The sequence below is a fragment of the Ranitomeya variabilis genome, chromosome 6 (assembly GCF_051348905.1).
Source record: "Ranitomeya variabilis isolate aRanVar5 chromosome 6, aRanVar5.hap1, whole genome shotgun sequence".
In the NCBI taxonomy this organism is placed as follows: domain Eukaryota; kingdom Metazoa; phylum Chordata; class Amphibia; order Anura; family Dendrobatidae; genus Ranitomeya; species Ranitomeya variabilis.
The window spans coordinates 36,620,876-36,642,817 of NC_135237.1; the positions used below are offsets into that span (position 1 = coordinate 36,620,876).

At 41.5% G+C, this 21,942-nt stretch overlaps 1 protein-coding gene across 2 annotated transcripts in view; it reads left to right on the forward strand.

Moving 5' to 3' along the window:
* Positions 1-21,942, forward strand: part of ZNF804B (zinc finger protein 804B) — a 408,310-nt gene that overhangs the window by 276,949 nt on the left and 109,419 nt on the right. The window contains exon 1 of one of the 2 annotated variants that reach the window (XM_077268235.1): positions 21,276-21,334. The exons of the other annotated variant lie outside the window; for it this stretch is intronic. Within the exon in view, the coding sequence (XP_077124350.1) occupies positions 21,326-21,334 (9 nt within the window). The 5' untranslated portion in view covers positions 21,276-21,325. Of the gene's footprint in view, positions 1-21,275; positions 21,335-21,942 lie in introns of those variants that run through there. 2 annotated transcript variants of the gene reach the window in all.

Sequence of the window (21,942 nt, forward strand, 5' to 3'; positions counted from 1 at the left end):
GTTTGCTACTTAGTTGGCTCAGTTGTATTTCTGCTCTATTTACAGCCTTGCCTTTCTCTCCTTCTAATCCTTGAATGGCTCTGCTCTCTCCGGTTTAAGGATGGACCCTCAGAGTTTGGCTGCAGGTTTAAATAAACTTGCTACGAAGGTTCAGAATTTACAAGATTATGTTATACGTACTCCTATTTCTGAACCTAAGATTCCTACACCAGAGGTATTTTCCGGAGATAGATCTCGGTTTCTGAATTTCAAATGTAATTGTAAATTATTCCTTTCTCTCAGACCTCACTCCTCTGGAGATCCTGTTCAGCAGGTTAAGATTGTGATTTCTTTGCTGCGAGGTGACCCTCAGAATTGGGCATTTTCATTGACACCAGGGGATCCTGCGTTGCTCAATGTGGATGCGTTTTTTCTGGCTTTAGGGTTGCTGTATGAGGAACCTAATTTGGAGATTCAAGCTGAAAAAGCTGTAATAGCCCTGTCTCAAGGGCAAGATGAAGCTGAGATATACTGCCAAAAATTTCGTAAATGGTCTGTGCTTACTCAGTGGAATGAGTGTGCCCTAGCGGCAAATTTCAGAGAGGGCCTTTCTGATGCCGTTAAGGATGTCATGGTGGGGTTTCCTACGCCCACAGGTCTGAATGAGTCCATGACAATGGCGATTCAGATTGATCGGCGTTTGCGGGAGCGCAAATCCGTGCACCATTTGGCGGTATCTTCTGAAGGGACGCCAGAGAAAATGCAATGTGACAGAATTCTGTCAAGAAGCGAGCGGCAGAATTATAGGCGCAAAAATGGCTTGTGCTTCTACTGTGGTGATTCCGCGCATGTTATATCAGCATGCTCTAAACGTACTAGGAAGGTTGACAAGTCTGTTTCTATTGGCACTTTACAGTCTAAATTTCTTCTGTCTGTAACTCTGATTTGTTCATTATCAGTTATTACCATGGATGCCTATGTGGACTCTGGCGCCGCTCTGAGTCTCATGGATTGGTCCTTCGCCAGGCGCTGTGGGTTTGATTTGGAGCCTCTGGAAGTTCCTATACCTCTGAAGGGTATTGATTCTACACCTCTGGCTTGTAATAGACCACAGTTCTGGACGCAAGTGACTATGCGTATGACTCCAGACCATCAGGAGATGATTCGCTTCCTCGTGTTGCATAATTTACATGATGTGTTAGTGCTTGGATTACCATGGTTGCAATCTCATAACCCAGTACTGGACTGGAAAACTATGTTTGTGTTAAGCTGGGGATGTCGGGGGGCTCATGGGGACATACCTTTGGTTCCTATCTCGTCATCTATTCCCTCTGAGATTCCTGCATTTTTGTCGGATTTTGGGGATATTTTTGAAGAGCCTAAAATTGGTTCTCTCCCTCCCCACAGAGAGTGTGATTGCGCCATAGATCTGATTCCAGGCAGTAAATTTCCAAAGGGTCGTTTGTTTAACCTATCTGTACCTGAGCATGCTGCCATGCGAGAATATGTTAAGGAGTCCCTGGAAAAGGGACATATTCGTCCTTCTTCATCACCTTTAGGAGCTGGGTTTTTCTTTGTCTCTAAAAAGGATGGCTCGCTGAGGCCTTGTATTGATTATCGACTCCTGAATAAAATTACTGTCAAATATCAGTATCCGTTGCCGCTGCTTACTGATTTGTTTGCTCGCATAAGGGGGGCTAAGTGGTTCTCCAAGATTGATCTCCGTGGGGCGTATAATTTGGTGCGAATTAAGCAAGGGGATGAGTGGAAAACCGCATTTAATACGCCTGAGGGCCACTTTGAGTATTTAGTAATGCCTTTCGGCCTTTCTAATGCGCCTTCAGTTTTTCAGTCCTTTATGCATGATATTTTCCGTGAATATTTGGATAAATTTATGATTGTGTATTTGGACGATATTTTGATTTTTTCTGAGGACTGGGAGTCTCATGTTCAGCAGGTCAGGAGGGTTTTTCAGGTCTTGCGGGAGAATTCTCTGTGTGTAAAGGGTTCTAAGTGTGTTTTTGGGGTTCAAAAGATTTCCTTTTTGGGGTACATTTTTTCCCCTTCTTCTGTTGAGATGGACCCTGTCAAGGTTCAGGCTATTTGTGACTGGACGCAGCCTACTTCTCTAAAGGGTCTTCAGAAGTTCTTGGGCTTTGCTAATTTTTATCGTCGATTTATAACTGGTTTTTCTGGTGTTGCTAAGCCTCTTACGGATTTGACTAAGAAGGGTGCTGATGTTGCCAATTGGTCCTCTGCCGCTGTGGAGGCCTTTCGGGAACTTAAGCGCCGCTTTTCGTCTGCCCCTGTGTTGCGCCAGCCCGATGTCTCTCTCCCCTTTCAGGTTGAGGTCGATGCTTCCGAGATCGGAGCGGGGGCGGTTTTGTCGCAGAAAAGTTCCGATTGCTCAGTGATGAGACCTTGTGCGTTCTTTTCTCGAAAATTTTCTGCCGCCGAAAGAAATTATGATGTCGGTAATCGGGAGCTTTTGGCCATGAAGTGGGCATTTGAGGAGTGGCGTCATTGGCTTGAGGGTGCTAGACATCAGGTGGTGGTTTTGACTGATCACAAGAATCTGATTTATCTTGAGTCTGCCAGGCGCCTGAATCCTAGACAGGCGCGCTGGTCGTTGTTTTTCTCTCGGTTTAATTTTGTGGTCTCATATCTGCCAGGTTCTAAGAATGTGAAGGCGGATGCCCTTTCTAGGAGTTTTGAGCCTGATTCCCCTGGTGATTCGGAACCTACAGGTATCCTTAAGGATGGGGTGATATTATCCGCTATTTCCCCAGATCTGCGACGTGCTTTGCAAGAGTTTCAGGCGGATAGACCTGATTGCTGTCCACCTGGTAGACTGTTTGTTCCTGATGATTGGACCAGTAGAGTCATCTCGGAGGTTCATTCTTCTACGCTGGCGGGTCATCCTGGAATTTTTGGTACCAGGGATTTGGTGGCTAGATCCTTCTGGTGGCCATCTCTGTCTCGTGATGTGCGTGTTTTTGTGCAGTCTTGTGATGTGTGTGCTCGGGCCAAGCCTTGTTGTTCTAGGGCTAGCGGGTTGTTGTTGCCCTTGCCTATTCCGAAGAGGCCTTGGACGCACATCTCGATGGACTTTATTTCTGATCTTCCTGTCTCTCAGAGGATGTCTGTTATCTGGGTGGTGTGTGACCGTTTTTCTAAGATGGTTCATTTGGTGCCATTGCCGAAGTTGCCTTCCTCGTCTGAGTTGGTTCCTTTGTTTTTTCAAAATGTGGTTCGCTTGCATGGTATTCCTGAAAATATCGTTTCTGATAGGGGTACCCAGTTCGTTTCTAGATTTTGGCGGGCATTCTGTGCCAGGTTGGGCATTGATTTGTCTTTTTCGTCTGCCTTCCATCCTCAGACTAATGGCCAGACGGAGCGAACTAATCAAACTTTGGAGACGTATTTGAGGTGTTTTGTGTCTGCGGATCAGGATGATTGGGTTGCCTTTTTGCCGTTGGCGGAGTTTGCTCTTGATAATCGGGCCAGTTCTGCCACTTTGGTTTCCCCTTTCTTTTGCAATTCGGGGTTTCATCCCCGTTTTTCTTCTGGTCAGGTGGAGTCTTCGGATTATCCTGGAGTAGATGCTGTGGTGGATCGGTTGTATCGGATTTGGGAACAAGTGGTGGACAATTTGAATTTGTCCCAGGAGAGGACTCAGCGGTTTGCTAACCGCCAGCGTCGGGTTGGTCCTCGCCTTCGTGTTGGGGACTTGGTGTGGTTGTCTTCCCGTTTTGTCCCAATGAGGGTTTCTTCTCCTAAATTTAAGCCTCGGTTCATCGGTCCCTATAGGATTTTGGAGATTATTAACCCTGTTTCCTTTCGTTTGGACCTTCCGGCATCTTTCGCTATCCATAATGTGTTCCATCGGTCGTTGTTTCGGAGATACGAGGTGCCGGTGGTTCCTTCTGCTGGGCCTCCTGCTCCTGTGCTGGTTGAGGGTGAATTGGAGTACGTTATAGAGAAGATCTTGGACTCCCGTATTTCCAGGCGGAGACTCCAGTACCTGGTTAAATGGAAGGGCTATGGTCAGGAAGATAATTCTTGGGTAACTGCCTCTGATGTTCATGCCTCGGATTTGGTTCGTGCCTTTCATAGGGCTCATCCAGGTCGCCCTGGCGGTTCTTGTGAGGGTTCGGTGCCCCCTCCTTAAGGGGGGGGTACTGTTGTGATCCGCTTTTTGGCTCCCCTGGTGGTGGCTGGTGGTACTGGAGACTTGTGTGTGCTTTTCTGCCTCAGCTCACCTGCTTCCATCAGTTTTGGGAGTTCCCTATTTAGCCTTGCTCTCCAGTCACTTCCTTGCCGGTCATCATTGTAACCTGAGTCATTCAGTTGCATGTTCCTGCTACTAGTCTGCTGATCAGCTAAGTGGACTCTTGTCCTTATTGTTTTGTTTTTCTTGTCCAGTTTACAGTTTTGTCATTTCCTGTTACTGGAAGCTCTTGTGGACTGAAATTGCCACTCCTGTGTCATGAGTTGACACAGGAGTCTTAAAGTAATTTCAGGATGGGTTTTTTGAAAGGGTTTTTCAGCTGACCGTGAAGTCCTCTTTTGTATCCTTCCTCTATCTAGTAAGTGGACCTCGCTTTGCTAAATCTACCTTCATACTGTGTATGTCTTTTCCTCTGAACTCACCGTTAATATACGTGGGGGCTACTATCATCTTTGGGGAATTTCTCTAGAGGTAAGCCAGGTCTGTTCCTTCCTCTTCCAGGCGTAGTTAGTTCTCCGGCTGGCGCATGGCATCTAGGCAGCCGTAGGAATGCTTCCTAGCTACTGTTAGTTGTGTGGTAGATTTAGGTCACGGTCAGCTTGAGTTTCCATCACCCGAGAGCTAGTCTGTTATTTTTGTGTTTCTGATGTTCCCATGCCATTGGGGAATCATGACAGCTGCCACTGGAAATCTTGTTCTTTTTAGGCGTAGGTGCATGTACGGTGTGTGGAAATTTGGTTAATCTTTTAACGGCCAATCTTACATCGGTTTTCAAAGTAAACATAGCAGCCTCATCGAGTCTGAGAGATCTTTCTAAAAATGTTTGCACTTTGTATTGTGAAACTTGTTGATAGACCGGTTGTATAGATCTGATTGGAAATCTCGTTCTTCATTATGGGTGTAGGTGCATATAGAAAGAGGGTCTCTTTACATTATTCATTAAAATACCAATCAGGGCAGATTTTTTTTCCCCATTTCAAGACCCTTATGCTGATAATCTCTTCCTTTTTTTGCTCAAAGGAGTATTCACATATCAGTAAGTGATGGCGTATCGGTAGAGTAGGCAATCACTTACTAACCCTTCACCTGAGAATTAAGGGGCTGCAGTGCTGATTGTGTTACCTACAATCCACAGTTTTTTCTCAGTGGTGTACTTGACCACCTGCTACAGTGTAATTCCAGTGACGTGATTAGGGTCCGCTGCTCAGCTTGTTCTCTGTAAGTGCCTATGTGCATGGAAAAATTGTGACGGCAACCCACTGCTACGGATATTCACTACAGAAAAAAGACTTTTGCACTATACCCTATCTCTGCCCTCTGTTCTGTCCGGGGTAACCCATGGGGTATCATGAGCACATTGTGACATGAATGCGCCCGATGAGAACCTGGACTTGCTACTATGCAAGAATAATATATGTGCCCTTTGTTGTCTAATAGCTCATCATAATGGATAATTCCACCTGCGTTGGAGGTAGAAGAGACCCCCTTACCTCCTGGGCCTCCTTGTGGCTGCACAGGTTGCACCAGGGTATGTCTGCATTGTCATAGCATTGATGACAGAATAGAAGATAATGTAGGTGCCAATTATGTACAGCTGATGGCACACTCGCAGATGATTATGGGGCAACTGTATGGTAAAGACAAAAATGGACAATGGCCAGAGATGAGCAAACCCAAAATTAAAGGTAACCCGACAGTTAGTGTATAGTGCTAAATGCTAAATACGACTTCTCCCGGAAGTCCCAGTTGCAGTGTTCGGAGTTCGTAACCATACAGTTAGTGTACAGTGCTAAAAGTCGAACACGTCTTCTCCCGGAAGTCCCCGTTGCAATGTTTGGAGTTCCAGGGGAAGTCTGTTGCAGTGAAATAGAGGGAAAGAAAATTTTCCGGCTCAAAGTCTGGGTCCCCATTGTTTTAAAGGGGGTCTGGTTCTGGTTCAAGTTCAGGTAACGTTCTGGCACCTGAACCAAACATTAGAATAAAGTTCAGGTTGTGTATCATCCCTAGCAATGACCAGTTATCTGATAAATATTAAAGTGAATTTGTCAGTCCCTGTGTTATGCAATGAGTGACCCATCAAGACTTGCACTAGTCCTAACATAGTGTGTCGGTTGTGCTCGGAGAGTTCCTTTTAAGGCATAAGTCCTTCATCTTGTAATACAAACATGTCCTTCCTTACATTTCCTGCTTGGCTTGAGATAAGTGGTGCAAAAAGATTATTTAAAAAAACAAACATGTTAATTCGGGATACTTTGCCGGGAGATGTTAATGCCATATATATTTATATGTGGCCTTAAACCTTTGTATTGTGGGAAATTAATTTCTTAAAATTATCAGAATGTTAACTGTGGACAAATATGTTCTATAAAGAAAAACCTCTATGTAAATGTGTTTGGTCTTTTGGGATCTTGTTGCCTTAGTATGTTCCTCTAGGAGAGTTTGGTGAGCAAGTACAGGAGGATCCATTGAGTTTAGGCATGCCAAGGTGTTGCTGACAAAGACCCATTCAAAATCATTTGTTTTGATTTTTGTATCTCTAAAGTCTTGATTTAAAAAAAAAATTCATTTATCTGTTGTGATAACATTCCTGTAATCCCAAAGTCTAGAAATTCAGAACTATTCGCCTAGCTGATTCTCCGAATAACTTTGTGTCTTTGTGTTGTACGGACCGTTGTATGCAAATGACCTTAGGGCCATGACTTTCTACATCTGGATTCCGATTTTAGAATCTAGAATATCTCAAAATCTATAATTTTTGATATTTTGAAAGGAGAGTTTACTCTTTTTTCTGTACCTCAGTCAGCGCAGAAAAGTTCTCGTCTTACCTGATCCTTAACATTTTCTTCAACGGAAACGTGTACCATTGACTTGATAAGAGGTCTCCTGTCCTTTGTTTAATGATCTGTTTCACATCCAGGATTACTCTTTAGCTGAACGATTTCAGATTTAAAACTCTTAAACTACACCTTAAAGTGGAAATGAATATTCATGAAAAATCCAGGAAGCATAAAATGACTTTCTTGCGGATGAGTAATGGCGTAAAGGTATCGTCTTGTAAGAAGGGAACTACGGCCAGAAATAATGAAGCTCAACTTGTGGAACAAGGGAGGAAGGGAATTGTCTGATTTACAAAGCCTATTGTCACCTACCTTGTAAGGCCACAGTCACATTGAATTTTTTAGTTTTATTTTTCTGTACACAATGAAAGACATGGCTTATATGTTTTTATGGTGACCTTTTATAAACACAAGAATATTTTTTAAATGTTTTTTTGGGGGAGATTTCACTGGGCAAACACATGCATAAAAATATCACACCAAGATAAATTAAAAACATACCAGGATCCCAAAGAGCACATAAAAAATTGGAAAAAATTGCATAAAATAATGTCGGTATTGTGTTTAAAATGTTCTTATTGGATAAGCCAACAACTGGTTGCTGTATTTTTTTGCAGCAAAAATGCTTTAAAAAGTGCCACAAAATAAAAAATAAAAAGTTGTGCGTGAAATCATCCACAAGAGGTGGTATTTTTGATGCGTTCTTTTTCACAATAAATGCATGAAAAATCAGTGAGTAAATTCTACATAGGTTAAAGAATTTGACACAAAGTCAAAAACGTCTCAAACTCTTTTGGCCCCAAAAGTTGCAATTTGGCACACAAAAGGGGATGTTGTGCTAAATTTTCCAACTTTTTAAAAAGTCATAATTGATGAATAAGGCGGAAACATCTGCAATCAAACAAAGCGGAAAACATATGATCAACAGGTAAACACATAAAACAAAAAAAGGGAAAATTGAATGCAAACAAAAATAAGGTGCAAAACACACAACGCTAGACAAAAAACAGGTGCAAAGTCAATGCTGAAACACGGTCTTAAAATCTTTTTGTTGTGAAACTTGAACTCTCTATTGACATCTGTCAAAACACAAAAAACATGGATACAATTGGCATGTTGTGGATTTTAAAATCAACATCGCATGTCAATATAGGCTCGGAAAAATAGAAAAATGACATTTTCAAAAATGCATCAATAACACATTGTGCGCATTGACCCTTTGAGTAGTTAAATGCACAGTGTTTTTTTATTGGTAAAAGTATGAGATTATTTTCAGTAATTTTCTATTTCCTTGCATTTTACGAGTTTCTCTATGAATTTGGCCCCAAGGTGTGAGCATGCTTTAGATTTATTATTTATGTTTCTTATATAGTGTCAACATATTCCTCATTGCTATACATGCCCTATCATTGATTATTTTTGCCCTTATCCTCAATTGGGCTCACAAAATAACTTATCTATGATTTCTATATGTATACTAACATAGTAACATAGTTAGCAAGACCAAGAAAAAGCCATTTTCCATCCAGTTCAGCCTATATTCCATCAGAATAAATCCCCAGATCTACGTCCTTCTAAATAACCTAATAACTGTAAGATACAATATTGTTACGCTCCAGGAAGGCATCCAGGCCTCTCTTGAACCCCTTGACTGAGTTCACCATCACCACCTCCTCAGGCAAGGAATTCCAGATTCTCACTGCCCTAACACTAAAGAATCCTCTTCTATGTTGGTGGAAAAACCTTCTCTCCTCCAGACGCAGCGTATGCCCCCTTGTGACCATCTGTATCTGTATATCTCTGGCATGAGAGATCTTCTAACAGTTTTTGTAATATGGAAAAATTATGACCTAGCTCATAGAATCACTATCCTGTTCCTCATGGGTGTCAACATATTCTTCAGCACTGTACATGCACTATCATCGATTATTTTAGCCCTTATCCTCAATCAGGCTCACAAAATAGCATATCTATCCATTATATAAATAAGTATACTGTATCTGTATATCTCTAGCATGAGAGATCTTCTAACAGCTTTTGTCCTATGGAAATATGATGACCTAGCTCATGGAATCACTATCCTGTTCCTCATAGGCGGGGACGCTATAGGACACTCCCCTTTTCCCAGACATTGCAGGCAATAATGGAGGTGATAAAGTCTTATGGTGATGATGAATGGCAGGTGGCATGGTAGCTCAATTCTTGCTATAGGGCCCCTCTTCGGTATGTTACAGCAATGTGTATATTGTACATTCTCCGATTTCACCTTGGTTGTTGATTATGAGAACAAATATGTTAAACATTGAGTCACGTATTTTTCAGATACGGTATCAAATAGTAAACCCTTGTTCAGTGCAGACAGCTCTGGAGGAACACACCTCTGATATTTACAAGTCTAATTCTGCTACAATACAAATTCATGTGACCTTCACCGTGCTAACTGCGGCTGTTTGCGAAGGCTTCTGTGTAGGACAATATGACTCTGCCAGGCATTTCCTATTTGCTTTATAATATGGTAAAAAGCTGTCAAAATCTTTTGCTATCAAACAAGCGGAGAAGAGAAGATTTCTCCTGCAGTATGTGAATTTTCTTGTGAACCTGCATTGATACAGTTGTCATTAATTTCTCGTTGGACGTGTGAGAGTCCTTGGGACTTGGAGTGCAATAAAAATTCTGATTTAATTTTTCAAAAATATGTCAGATGTAAAGTTTTTTATGTCTCTGGATATTTTATATTTCAGACTATTATACTGCGTGTCAGGAAAAAGTATTCCAAGTGATAATATCCGATCATGACATGTAATGTCATATAAAACATGCAAGGATTTCAATGTCTGTCTGTCTATCTTTCTGTCTACCTATAATATACAATTGGAAGACATATATAGACAGATAGATGTAAATAAGATGGATAGATGTAAATTGGATAGACAGATAAATACATACATACATAGGTAGACTGATAGATAGACAGATAAATACAGTAGATAGTTAAATTAAAAAAAGAAAGTGAGGCAGCACTAGTCCTTCAGCGCGTGGGTGCAGTCCTCCAAAAACACTGGCTCATGGATACTTATAATATATAGGAGAAAAAGCAGTACATTGCAAAATTGGAGACATGTTCAATACTTATTTCATCCGATCTATGTATCTATGTATCAATCTATTTAGGAGAAAAAGAGTTGGCACACCATAAAAAAAAAACAGATGAAAATGTTTATTCTATGCCCAGGCAAGGAAATCAAACCATAGTTGTCCATAAATAATGTGTAATAATGAGAAATGACACGGGGAAAAATTATTGAACACGATTACTGAAATGTAATTCATACATCTTACAAAAGCCTTTGTTGATGATGAAGCTTCGAAACATCTATTGCATGGAGAAACTAGTCGCAGACATTGCTCAGGCATGATTTTGGCCAATTCTTCCACACAAACATTTTTCAACTCCTGAAGATACTGTGGGCGCCTTCTATGAACTCTGAGCTTTAGTTTGTTCCATAAATTTTCTATTGGATTCAAATCAGTGATTAACTGGGCCATTTTAGAAACTTTTTTCTTTTTTGGAAACTAAATGAGATTTTCGTTGGCTGTGTGTTTGGGATAATTGTCTTGCTGAAATGTCCACCCTCATTTCATCTTCATCATCCTGGTAGATGGTAGCAGATTTTTTATAAAAAATGTCTCGGTACATTTGTCCATTCATCCTTCCTTCAATAAAATTAAGTTTGGCAGTGTCATATTCTGAAAATCAGCCCCACACCAAGATGTTCCCACCTCCAAACTTCACTGTTGGTATGGTGTTTTTGGGGTGATATGCAGTTCTACAAACATAAGTGCATTACTTATAGCTTTCTTTGAAAGATGTGTACCTGATGATTCCAGGTCTCTCTGTAACTCTTCACAGGTGGTCCTTGGCTCTTGGACAACTCTCCTGATAATTATTTTCACTCCTCTGTCTAAATTCTTGAGGAGGGCACTTAGTTGTGGCCAGTTTATGATGAAATGATGTTCTTTCCACTTCCAGATTATGGCCCCAACAATGCTCACTCCAACCTTCAGTAGTTTAGAAATTCTTCTGTAACCAACGCCATCAGTATGTTTTGCAATAATAAGGTTGCAAAGGTCTTCAGACAGCTTACTGGTTTTACCCATCATGAGATGTTTCTTATGTGGCATGTTGGTAAAGAGACACCTTTTTATAGGCCACCAGTTTTTGCACCTCTCTTTGTTAATGTGTTCAATACTTTCATCCTGTGTCATTTCTCATTATCACACATTACTTATTTTATGGAGATCCATGGTTTGATTTCTGTACCTGTAGATTGGATGGGTTGTTACCGACATCTGGGGATAATTTCATATCAATAGCACCATTAGAAATATATCTACTTAGAAAATTGGTGACGTGTTCAATACTTATTTCACCCGCTGTTGCGCCCATTCACATTTGATTCACATTGCCAGGAGGTGTCAGTTGTTATTTCTGTTTATTTTGCACAATAAATGTAAGTATTAAGAATTATAGATTGGTTGATAGACTTAGACATTGGTATGTTGGGGGTCATGTATTATCAAGGACATGTTTAAAGTCAGTTTTTGAAGTAAGAAAAAAGTTAATCAGGTTGTGCACAAATTTACAAAAAGAAAAACTCACTTCAAGCTAAAACTGTTTCTTTAGTTTTAAACCAACCCTGATTGAGTGAATATAAAAAAGTCACATCTGGGGTGCTAAATCACGTCCACGATGCCTAAAAAAAATTATTGTTGGAAGTGATGAAAAAGAACGGAAATTTGATGTAAGACTAATCATTTTAGTACAAGCTAAATAAATAAAACAATGCTACTCATATTTTACTTGTTTACTCCTAATCCATTGAGTTAAAGCAATAATACATGGGCCATATTATTATTTTACATGACTGGATATGGACTTCTTGCGCAAGTTGATGATTTGAACAGATTGTTTTCCATGCAGACATGCAAGTAAGAAACCTCAGTTATAAAACATTTTGACCTTTATCAAAGTCTGGGCATGCTCTGTGATCTGTGCCGGGTCTAGTGGACGTGATCTGTGCAGAGGTCTAGTGGGCATGCTCTGTGATCTGTGCAGAGGTCTAGTGGGCATGCTCTGTGATCTGTGCAGAGGTCTAGTGGGTATGCTCTGTGATCTGTGCAGAGGTCTAATGGACATGTTCTGTGATCTGTGCAGAGGTATAGTAGGCATGCTCTGTGATCTGTGCAGAGGTCTAGTGGGCATGCTCTGTGATCTGTACAGAGGTATCGCGGGAATGGTCTTTGATCTGTGTAGAGGTCTAGTGGGCATGCTCTGTGATCTGTGCAGAGGTCTAGTGGGCATGCTCTGTGATCTGTACAGAGGTATCTGTCAGGACTCTGAACATTTTTTACCTTTTGTGCATTACTGCCCTTTTCCAAGATGGCATCTTTGGTCTCATGTGCACTGTGTCTTCCTGCTATAAAACTCCACCCCAGCCTTCTGTCTGTGCTAGAGTATTCTGCCTTGCATCCAGCTCCTAATCTCTGATTACTCCCTGGCTATACACCTGTTCCTGTGAACCTGTGTGGTGATCCTGCTACTCTGCTCTGAGTTCCTGCTGCATACACAAGTTTCCAGTAATCCTCCTTCATCTGCTGCTCGTGTTTACTTCCACCTGCATTTGCTGGACATGTAAGCTGCTGCTGCTTTGCATTAACCTGAGACTATTAACCAGGCCTCTCTGGTTGAGCTAAGATATGATTTGAACTGCCTATAAGCATATCTATCTGTGTCTGGACTAAGACAAGGATTTATTCGTGTCAAGTATCCTCAAGAATAACTGTGCTTCATAGACTTTCTGCTTGATTGCATTTTGCTCTGAAGTTTCCTATAGACTGCTAAGCTGCGTTTATTATTTGCACCAAGTGTTGTGGACTTGAGTTTCTCTCTGCACCTGTTTGAATCACTGTGTGAGAATATAGACTTTACCACTTATAAACCTGTGTCCTGTAGTTGTCTTGTTCCACGCAAAGAGTCTCCTGAGTTGTCCCCTATAATTATTACAGGATACTCTAGCCTAAAAAAAAAAAAAAGGAGACTGCTGGAACAATGACTGCAGAAAGCAGATTAGAGCAGGTGTCTTCCATCATTAGATCTCTGCAGAAAGATGTGGAAGGTCTTCAAAAGAAGTTTGGAAGCTTTGAACTCAATCAACAAGTGTTTGGACAGACTTTGCAGGACTTGAGCAACCGCATGGCAGCCCAAGAAAACAAACTTGCTGGCATAGAGTCCCAGTATGGACGGGCTTTTCAGGACATAAGCACGCAAATAGCTGCACAAGTGACTTTACCCTCTGGGCAACCACCACCAGCTAGCCCACCTAAGTTACCCCCATTCAGATTTAATGGTGATCGCGACAAATTTCGTGGCCTTGTGAATCAATATATGCTATGCTTTGATGTGCATGCTGACCATTTTCCTACTGATAGATCCAAAGTTTTGTGTGTAATAATTCTACTGACCTCACGAGCGCTCGCCTGGGCGAATCCGATGATTGAGTCTCGTGGCCGCTATGGCATTAATGTTTGATGACCCTAATCGCCGTGCAACTGCTGAATCTGCTTTGTTGTCTTTACGCCAGGCTAAACGTTCTGTTATTGAGTATGCCACTGAATTCAGGAGATTGGCGGTAGATACCAATTAGGACAGTTATGTACAATTGCCTATTTTTAAAAGGGGTCTGTCTAGTATTGTAAAAGATGAACTAGCCCGCTCTGAGTCACCACAAGAGCTAGAGACATTTATACAGCATTGTGTGCGCATAGACATTCGCCTTACTGAGCGTAGGCAGGAGAAATTTGCTGCATATAACCGTGTTTCTAACTTTTCCCTTCCTTCCAAAGAGCCTGCAGGTAAAACCTCTCGGGAGGTGGAGGAGGTGCCCATGCAAATTGATTCCGTTCAGAGGCGCGAGATCAATGAGCGCCGGGAGCATCGCCTTCGTGAAAGTCTATGTTTCTACTGCGGCCAGTCTGACCACTTCTTGATCAATTGTTCTAAGTGTCCTAGACGGCCTAACAAGGTGCTAGCAGCAATAGGGGAGTATGACAACTGTGATGATGAATCTGACATCTCTGAATGTAGCCTGCCTTTAAACGCTGTATTCCATTCACTTTCTATGACTTCACCCCCCAAGGAGCTGAAGGAAAAGAACTCTCACTGTTCTCTCCCTATTAAGATCCTGTGTTCAGGACAGTGGATTTCCAGTTCAGCTATGATTGTCTCTGGTGCAGGTGGCAATTTCATGGATATTGCATTTGCCAAGGAACATAGTATTAAAATTCAGCAAAGAGCCTCTCCAATTACCAAGGAAACAGTGGATGGGTCACCTTTAATCTCTGGGCCTGTGGATCAGGAGACCGTACCCCTTGAAATTTTGTTGGAGCCTAATCATCAGGAGCAACTTTCTTGCTAATCTCTTCTCATTTTCCTGTGATTTTAGGCATTCCTTGGTTGCGTTCTCAGAACCCAATTATCAACTGGTAGACCAAGGAGATTATCTTCCCAACAAGGAGCAACTCAGCGTTAAAAGAAGCTGTCCCTGAGTCCATGACTACGGAACCACATGTAAAGGTATTTTCTTTACCTCCAGCTTATAAAGAGTTCTCTGACATCTGTGACAAGAAGAATGCAGATCAGCTTCCTCCACACAGGCATTATGACTGTCCCATTGAGCTGCTTCCCGGGGCAGCCATTCCTTTTGGTAACGTATACCCTTTGGCGGCACCTGAGCTTCAAGCCTTAAAAGAGTATATTGATGAAAATCTGGCCAAAGGCTTCATACATCCTTCTTCCTCACCAACAGGGGCACCTATCTTTTTTGTAAAGAAGAAGTATGGGACCCTGAGACCCTGTGTTGACTATCGAGAACTCAATAAGGTAACCGTATGAAACCGTTACCCTTTGCCTCTAATTCCCAAATTACTGGAAAGAGTCCGCCATGCTAAGGTGTTCTCTAAACTGGATCTTCGTGGGGCTTATAATTTGGTGCGTATTCATCCAGGGGATGAGTGGAAGACAGCATGCAGATGCCGGTATGGACACTTTGAATCTCTTGTGATGCCCTTCGGGCTTTGTAACGCCCCTGCAACATTTCAACACCTTGCTAATGACATTTTCAGAGATTTGTTGGACCAGTTTGTAGTGATCTATTTGGACGATATACTAATCTTTTCTGACTCTCTACAGGAACATGAAGAACATGTCAAAACTGTTTTAAGATGTCTGAAAGAGAACCATCTGTATATTAAGCCGGAGAAATGCGAGTTCCATCGTTGTGAGATACAGTTCTTAGGTTATATCATCTCTCCCCAGGGGCTGAACATGGAATCTGGTATGATTCAGGCTATCCTTGACTGCCCGGTACCCAAGAACGTTAAGGAGGTCCAACGTTTTATTGGTTTTGCAAATTTCTACAGATGCTTCATTCGAAATTTTTCTGATATTGTCCGTCCCATTACTTCCTTGACAAAGAAGGAAAAGCCCTTTAAGTGGTCATCACAGGCTCAAGAAGCTTTTGATCGGCTTAAGATCTGTTTCACATCAGCACCGTTGTTGATACACCCAGATCCAACACTTCCTTTCATTGTGGAGGTGGACGCTTCTGATAATGCTTTGGGGGCTATTCTCTCCCAAAGAACTGGAGAGAAGGGTCTGCTACATCCTTGTGCTTTCTTTTCCCATAGACTAACCTCAGCAGAGAAGAATTACGACGTGGGAGACAAGGAATTGCTGGCTATTATTGCGGCTTTCAAAGAATGGAGGCATCATCTGCAAGGAGCTGCACAACAGATCATAGTGCTAACTGACCATCGCAATCTAGAGTTTCTTAGATCCGCTAGATGTCTTTCTCCTCGTCAGGCTCGTTGGAACTTATTTTTAAATCAATTTAACTTTGTTATCTCGTACCGTCCAGGTTCTCGTAATGGGAAGGCTGATGCTTTATCCCGAATCCATGCTGCGGATTCCGTACCTGGAGCCCCATCCAAGACCATTCTATCTAATGCCAATTTCATCGGAGTTATCCACGATCAGGACTTGTGGAAGGAGTGCAGGGAGGCCTATGAAGGTGATGTATTTCTGGCCAACCCACCTGTGGATATTAATCTTGTCTTTAAGGGTGGCATGTGGTTCAGAGATCGACGTATCTACGTCCCGGAGGTCGTCCGTCTGCAGATCGTCAAGTTGGTACATGACTCCAAGTTGGCTGGTCACAGGGGGGTACAGAAGACACAAGAGTTCCTGAGCCGATTCTTCTGGTGGCCAACTTGCCTGAAGGATACCAAGGACTATGTTCTCTCTTGCGAGGTATGTGCCTGTTTCAAGACTCCTCATGTGGCACCTACGGGTCTTCTACAACCATTACCTGTTCTGTCCCGCCCTTGGGGGTCTATATCAATGGACTTTATTGTGGAGCTGCCTACATCAGGGGGCATGAATACAATCATGGTGGTAGTTGATCGCCTGACTAAAGCTGCTCATTTTGTTCCGTGCACCGGCCTCCCCTCAGCTAAAGATACAGTGAACTTGGTTATACAGAATGTCTTTCGGTTGCACGGGGTTCCGGATGAGATCATCTCTGACCGTGGAGTACAGTTCACTTCAAGATTCTGGAAGGGGTTTTGCTCTGCACTCAATATTAATGTCTGTCTCTCTTCTGCTTACCATCCCCAGACAAATGGTCAGACTGAGCGTACCAACCAGACGCTGGAACAATATCTAAGATGCTATGTCAGCTATCTCCAGGATGATTGGTTGGAGTTGTTGCCGTTAGCCGAATTTTCATACAATAATTCTCAGAGCGCCTCCACTAAATTTACACCTTTCTTTGCCAATCTGGGTTATCATCCGTGTATTTTACCTAGGTCTCCAATTAATTCTCCGGTTCTGGCAGTGGAGGAAAGGCTGACTGCGATGAGACAAAATCTGGAGGTTCTGAAGGAATCCCTGACCACAGCTCAAGAACGTTATAAGAGATCGGCTGATAGATTCTGTAAACCTGCACCCATGTTCAAGGTAGGAGATTCTGTGTGGTTAGCAACTAAGAATCTGGAGTTAAACGTTCCTTCACAAAAACTTGGACAGAAATTCATTGGCCCTTTCAAGATCAACGGTATTGTGAGCTCTGTGGCCTGCCAGCTGAAGCTGCCTAGGACTATGAAGGTACACCCAGTTTTTCATGTATCTTTACTAAAGCCTGTATCTCCTTATACCTTCCAGGGACGTGTTGTGCCACCTCGGCAGCCTGTGGTGATTGATGGGCAAGAACAATTTGTGGTGGAGGAAATTATTGATTCCAGGATTCGCAGGAATCGGCTCCAATATCTGATAAGATGGCAGGGATATTCCCCTGAGGAAGACTCTTGGGAACCTGTGGAAAACATCAATGCCCAACAGAAGATTTCTCGTTTTCATCAGAGATTCCCTGAGAAACAAGGTCCAGGATTGTCCTGAGGCCGCTTCTAAGGAGGGAGTAATGTCAGGACTCTGAACATTTTTTACCTTTTGTGCATTACTGCCCTTTTCCAAGATGGTGTCTTTGGTCTCATGTGCACTGTGTCTTCCTGCTATAAAACTCCACCCCAGCCTTCAGTCTGTGCTAGAGTATTCTGCCTTGCATCCAGCTCCTGACCTCTGATTACTCCCTGGCTATACACCTGCTCCTGTGAACCTGTGTGGTGATCCTGCTACTCTGCTCTGAGTTCCTGCTGCATACACAAGTTTCCAGTAATCCTCCTTCATCTGCTGCTTGTGTTTACTTCCACCTGCATTTGCTGGACATGTAAGCTGCTGCTGCTTTGTTGAGACTATTAATCAGGCCTCCCTGGTTGAGCCAAGATATGATTTGAACTGCCTATAAGCATATCTATCTGTGTCTGGACTAAGACAAGGATTTATTCGTGCCAAATATCCTCAAGAATAACTGTGCTTCATAAACTTTCTGCTTGATTGCATTTTCCTCTGAAGTTTGCTATAGACTGCTAAGCTGCGTTTATTATTTGCACCAAGTGTTGTGGACTTGAGTTTCTCTCTGCACCTGTTTGAATCACCGTGTGATAATATAGATTTTACCACTTATAAAACTGTGTCCTGTAGTTGTCTTGTTCCATGCAAAGAGTCTCCTGAGTTATCCCCTATAATTATTACAGTATCACGGGAATGCTCTGTGATCTGTGCAGAGGTCTAGTGGGCATGCTCTGTGATCTGTGCAGAGGTCTAGTGGGCATGCTCTGTGATCGATACAGAGGAATCACGGGAATGCTCTTTGATCTGTGCAGAGGTCTAGTAGGCATGCTCTGTGAACTGTGCAGAGGTCTAGTGGGCATGCTCTGTGATCTGTGCAGAGGTCTAGTGGGCATGCTCTGTGATCTGTACAGAGGTATCGCGGGAATGGTCTTTGATGTGTGTAGAGGTCTAGTGGGCATGCTCTGTGATCTGTGCAGTGGTCTAGGGGGCATGCTCTGTGATCTGTACAGAGGTATCACGGGAATGCTCTTTGATCTGTGCAGAGGTCTAGTGGGCATGCTCTGTGATCTCTATCATGTGGTCTAGTGGGCATGCTCTGTGATCTGTACAGAGGTATCGCGGGAATGGTCTTTGATCTGTGCAGAGGTCTAGTGGGCATGCTCTGTCATCTGTGCAGAGGTCTAGGGCGAGCTTACATTGTTCTATCCTCCAAATCAGAGCATTTATGTTTCCACGCCATCCCTGGTAAATTATTATAGATCGACCACCCCAATAGGGACACACGGAAAGGGTTTTTTTTTTTAAAGGTTACATATACAGTATATACACAGAGTAAATTGTTTCTCCTGTTTTCAGTGTTTTAGAATCTACTATTAACAGATACATGCAAATATTTCCTGCATCACTGCCGCCCGTCCCTGAAGATTCTTTATGCCATTTCCTATCTGTCAAAAACTGTAAATTTGTTCCCTGCAGAAGTTGCAGCCATTACTTTCCTCCCCCGGGGTCTTGTTTTCATATCTTTGTATCTGGAAAACTAAAAAGTAATAAGAACAAACAGGGAAAACAGATCAAAAGAGCCAAAACTGGAGGTTGTAAGCAGAGAATTATGGCGCTTTTATAAACAAACCGTAAAACTGTGACAGATGCATACTGCACTATGAAATATATTAGTGCACCCGCATGTAGAAAGAACAGAGAGCACAGATATACCCCAATATACAGTACAGTGCAGTCTACATAAATACCTTTATATACAGCACAGTGTAATGTAGGTATGATACCCTAAAATACAGCACAGTGTAATGTATATATAAAACCCCAATATAAAGTATAGGGTAATGTAAGTATCATACCCCAATATAAAGTAAAGTATAACATAAATATAATAACCCAATATACCATACATTGTAATGCAAGTATAATACCCCAATACTCAGTAGTGTAATTTAAGTATAATAACCCCAATATATACAGTATAACATAAGTATAATAACCTAATATACTATACAATGTAAGTATAAAACTCTAATATGCAGTATAATACCCCAGTAAACAGCACAATGTAACGTAAGTGTAACACCCCAACATATAGATCAGTGTAATATAAGTTTACTACCCCAATATACAGTACAGTGTAGTCTATGTATAATACCCCAATATTCAGTGCAGTGTTATGTAATTATAATACCCCAATATATATATAGCAAACTGTAATGTGTATATAAAGCGTCAATACACAGTACAGTATAGTATAATTATAATACCCCAATATATGATACGATATAACGTATGTACAATACCCCAGTATACACTACAGTGTAGTACAACATAATGTTCCGATCGTCAAAATCACAAAATAATCAGAACTAAACCCTAAAGGGCACAGAAGAGGGACTGCTAAATATCTTCTTCACAAATTAATTAGAGCCAGTGGCTGCCGATTAGAAGTGCCTGCTGCTCTGGTAACCACCCAATCATTTGAATGGCAAAGATGCAATACCATATCTCTCCTATAGTGGCCACTGCAGAGAAAATATATGACTAGCTGGACCCACCTCCGAGGATCACAGTGAGGATTTCCAGAAGTCAAACGTTCAGTGCTGAATTGATTACAGTGGCAACTGTATCACTAAGACTTTAACTTGTACTCAATGAAACCTCAAAAGGAGATAAGTGTGAGTTACTCAGTACAGGGCCATGGAGGACTAGTAAGACCCTGACTAGTTAAAATGAGTGTGTTATTAGAAAATTACATATTATTTAAATTGAGTTAAATATGTATACAGTTGTGCTCAAAAGTTTACATACCCCAGCAGAATTTTTGTTTTCCTGGCCTTTTTCAGAGAATTTGAATGATAACACCAAAATTTTTTCTCCACTCATGGTTAGTGGTTGGGTGAAACCATTTATTGTCAAATTACTGTGTTTTCCCTTTTTAAATCATAATATCCAAATGACCCTGATCAAAAGATCTGGTGTTATCAGCTGTGTATATCAGTATTACCTATCATATTCCTGTCTTTGCTGATAAGCAAAACTGCTGAAAACTCTTCCTGAATGATCCCCTCTGCGGCAGATTTGAAAATAGCAATATTACACATTTTTCTTTTATTTTTTAATGAAGATCAAGATCGAGAAAAATTAAATAGAACATCGCCAAAATGAAACACAAAAATCCGAATTTAAACATTTGTTTATTGATGATACATTCCCATGAACATACGCACCCCTAGAAGTAGAGCACTTAGAACACACCATTCATTGGATTACAAAAATTCAAACTGGCAATTAATCGACAACGCCGGTAATAATCCTATGATTACACTCGCTAACGGCCGCCCTTTAATAGATTTTGTCACTTTTAATTCTTCCTAATCGTAGTCGGCATCCATTATGCTTTGTCATCCAGATGCCTTCGTTTGTCACCGACTATATGGACCTAATTCGTTAACCAAGGCCCCGTCGTTAAAATCCAAACCGTACTGGGAAATCCGGGAAAGTCTGTATTGCATAGGATGGAGCAGGCAGCTCTTCTTACTTCGCCTCCCCTCCCCCCTCAATTGGTGACATACTTTTAATATATTTTCTGCCGTTTAGTATTATAACCATTGGGCTGAGCTGTTTATTTCTCCCTTTTAATCTGCCATGATTTAATCCAACTAGTAAATTCTACAAGCAGTTGGTGTGGCAGTCTGCACATCGTCTGGCTGCTCTCAGTACAAGATTTCATGCCCGCGGCTATTTTGACAAATGACAAAGGTATCCACAATTTATCTGTTATTGTCTATTGAGGAGCATTTTAATTAACTTGTTGCTAGTTATTAGATGGAAAATAGAGATATAATGCTTCATACGATACATTAGGCCTATTGCTGTTATAAACAAGATAATACGGCTTTTGTTTCTGTTCTTTATTAAATATTTTGCTTTTTGTTGCTGCCAAAAAGGAGATATTAGGATTTTTGTGGCTGCTTTATATAAGATATTACATATTTTGTGGCTATATACAGTAAATTTAACCTTTTGCGTATGTTGTATACGAGATATTCTGCCTTTTGTCGCTGCAATATACAAGATGCTTTGCTTTCATTGCTGCTTTATATAAGATATTAAACCTTTTATCACTATATACTGTAAATTGTGCTTTTTGTTGCTTCCTTTCACAATATATTACATCTTTTGATGCTACATACAATATTTTACGCCTTTTGCTGCTTTATACAAGATATTATGTCCTTTGTTTCTGTCGTAACATTTTTCTGCTGCTTTTTATGACATACTACACTTTGTGTTGCTATATAGAGTATAGTATATCTGTTTCTTCTTTTGTATATGAGATATTACACCTTTTGCAGCTATTTTTAATA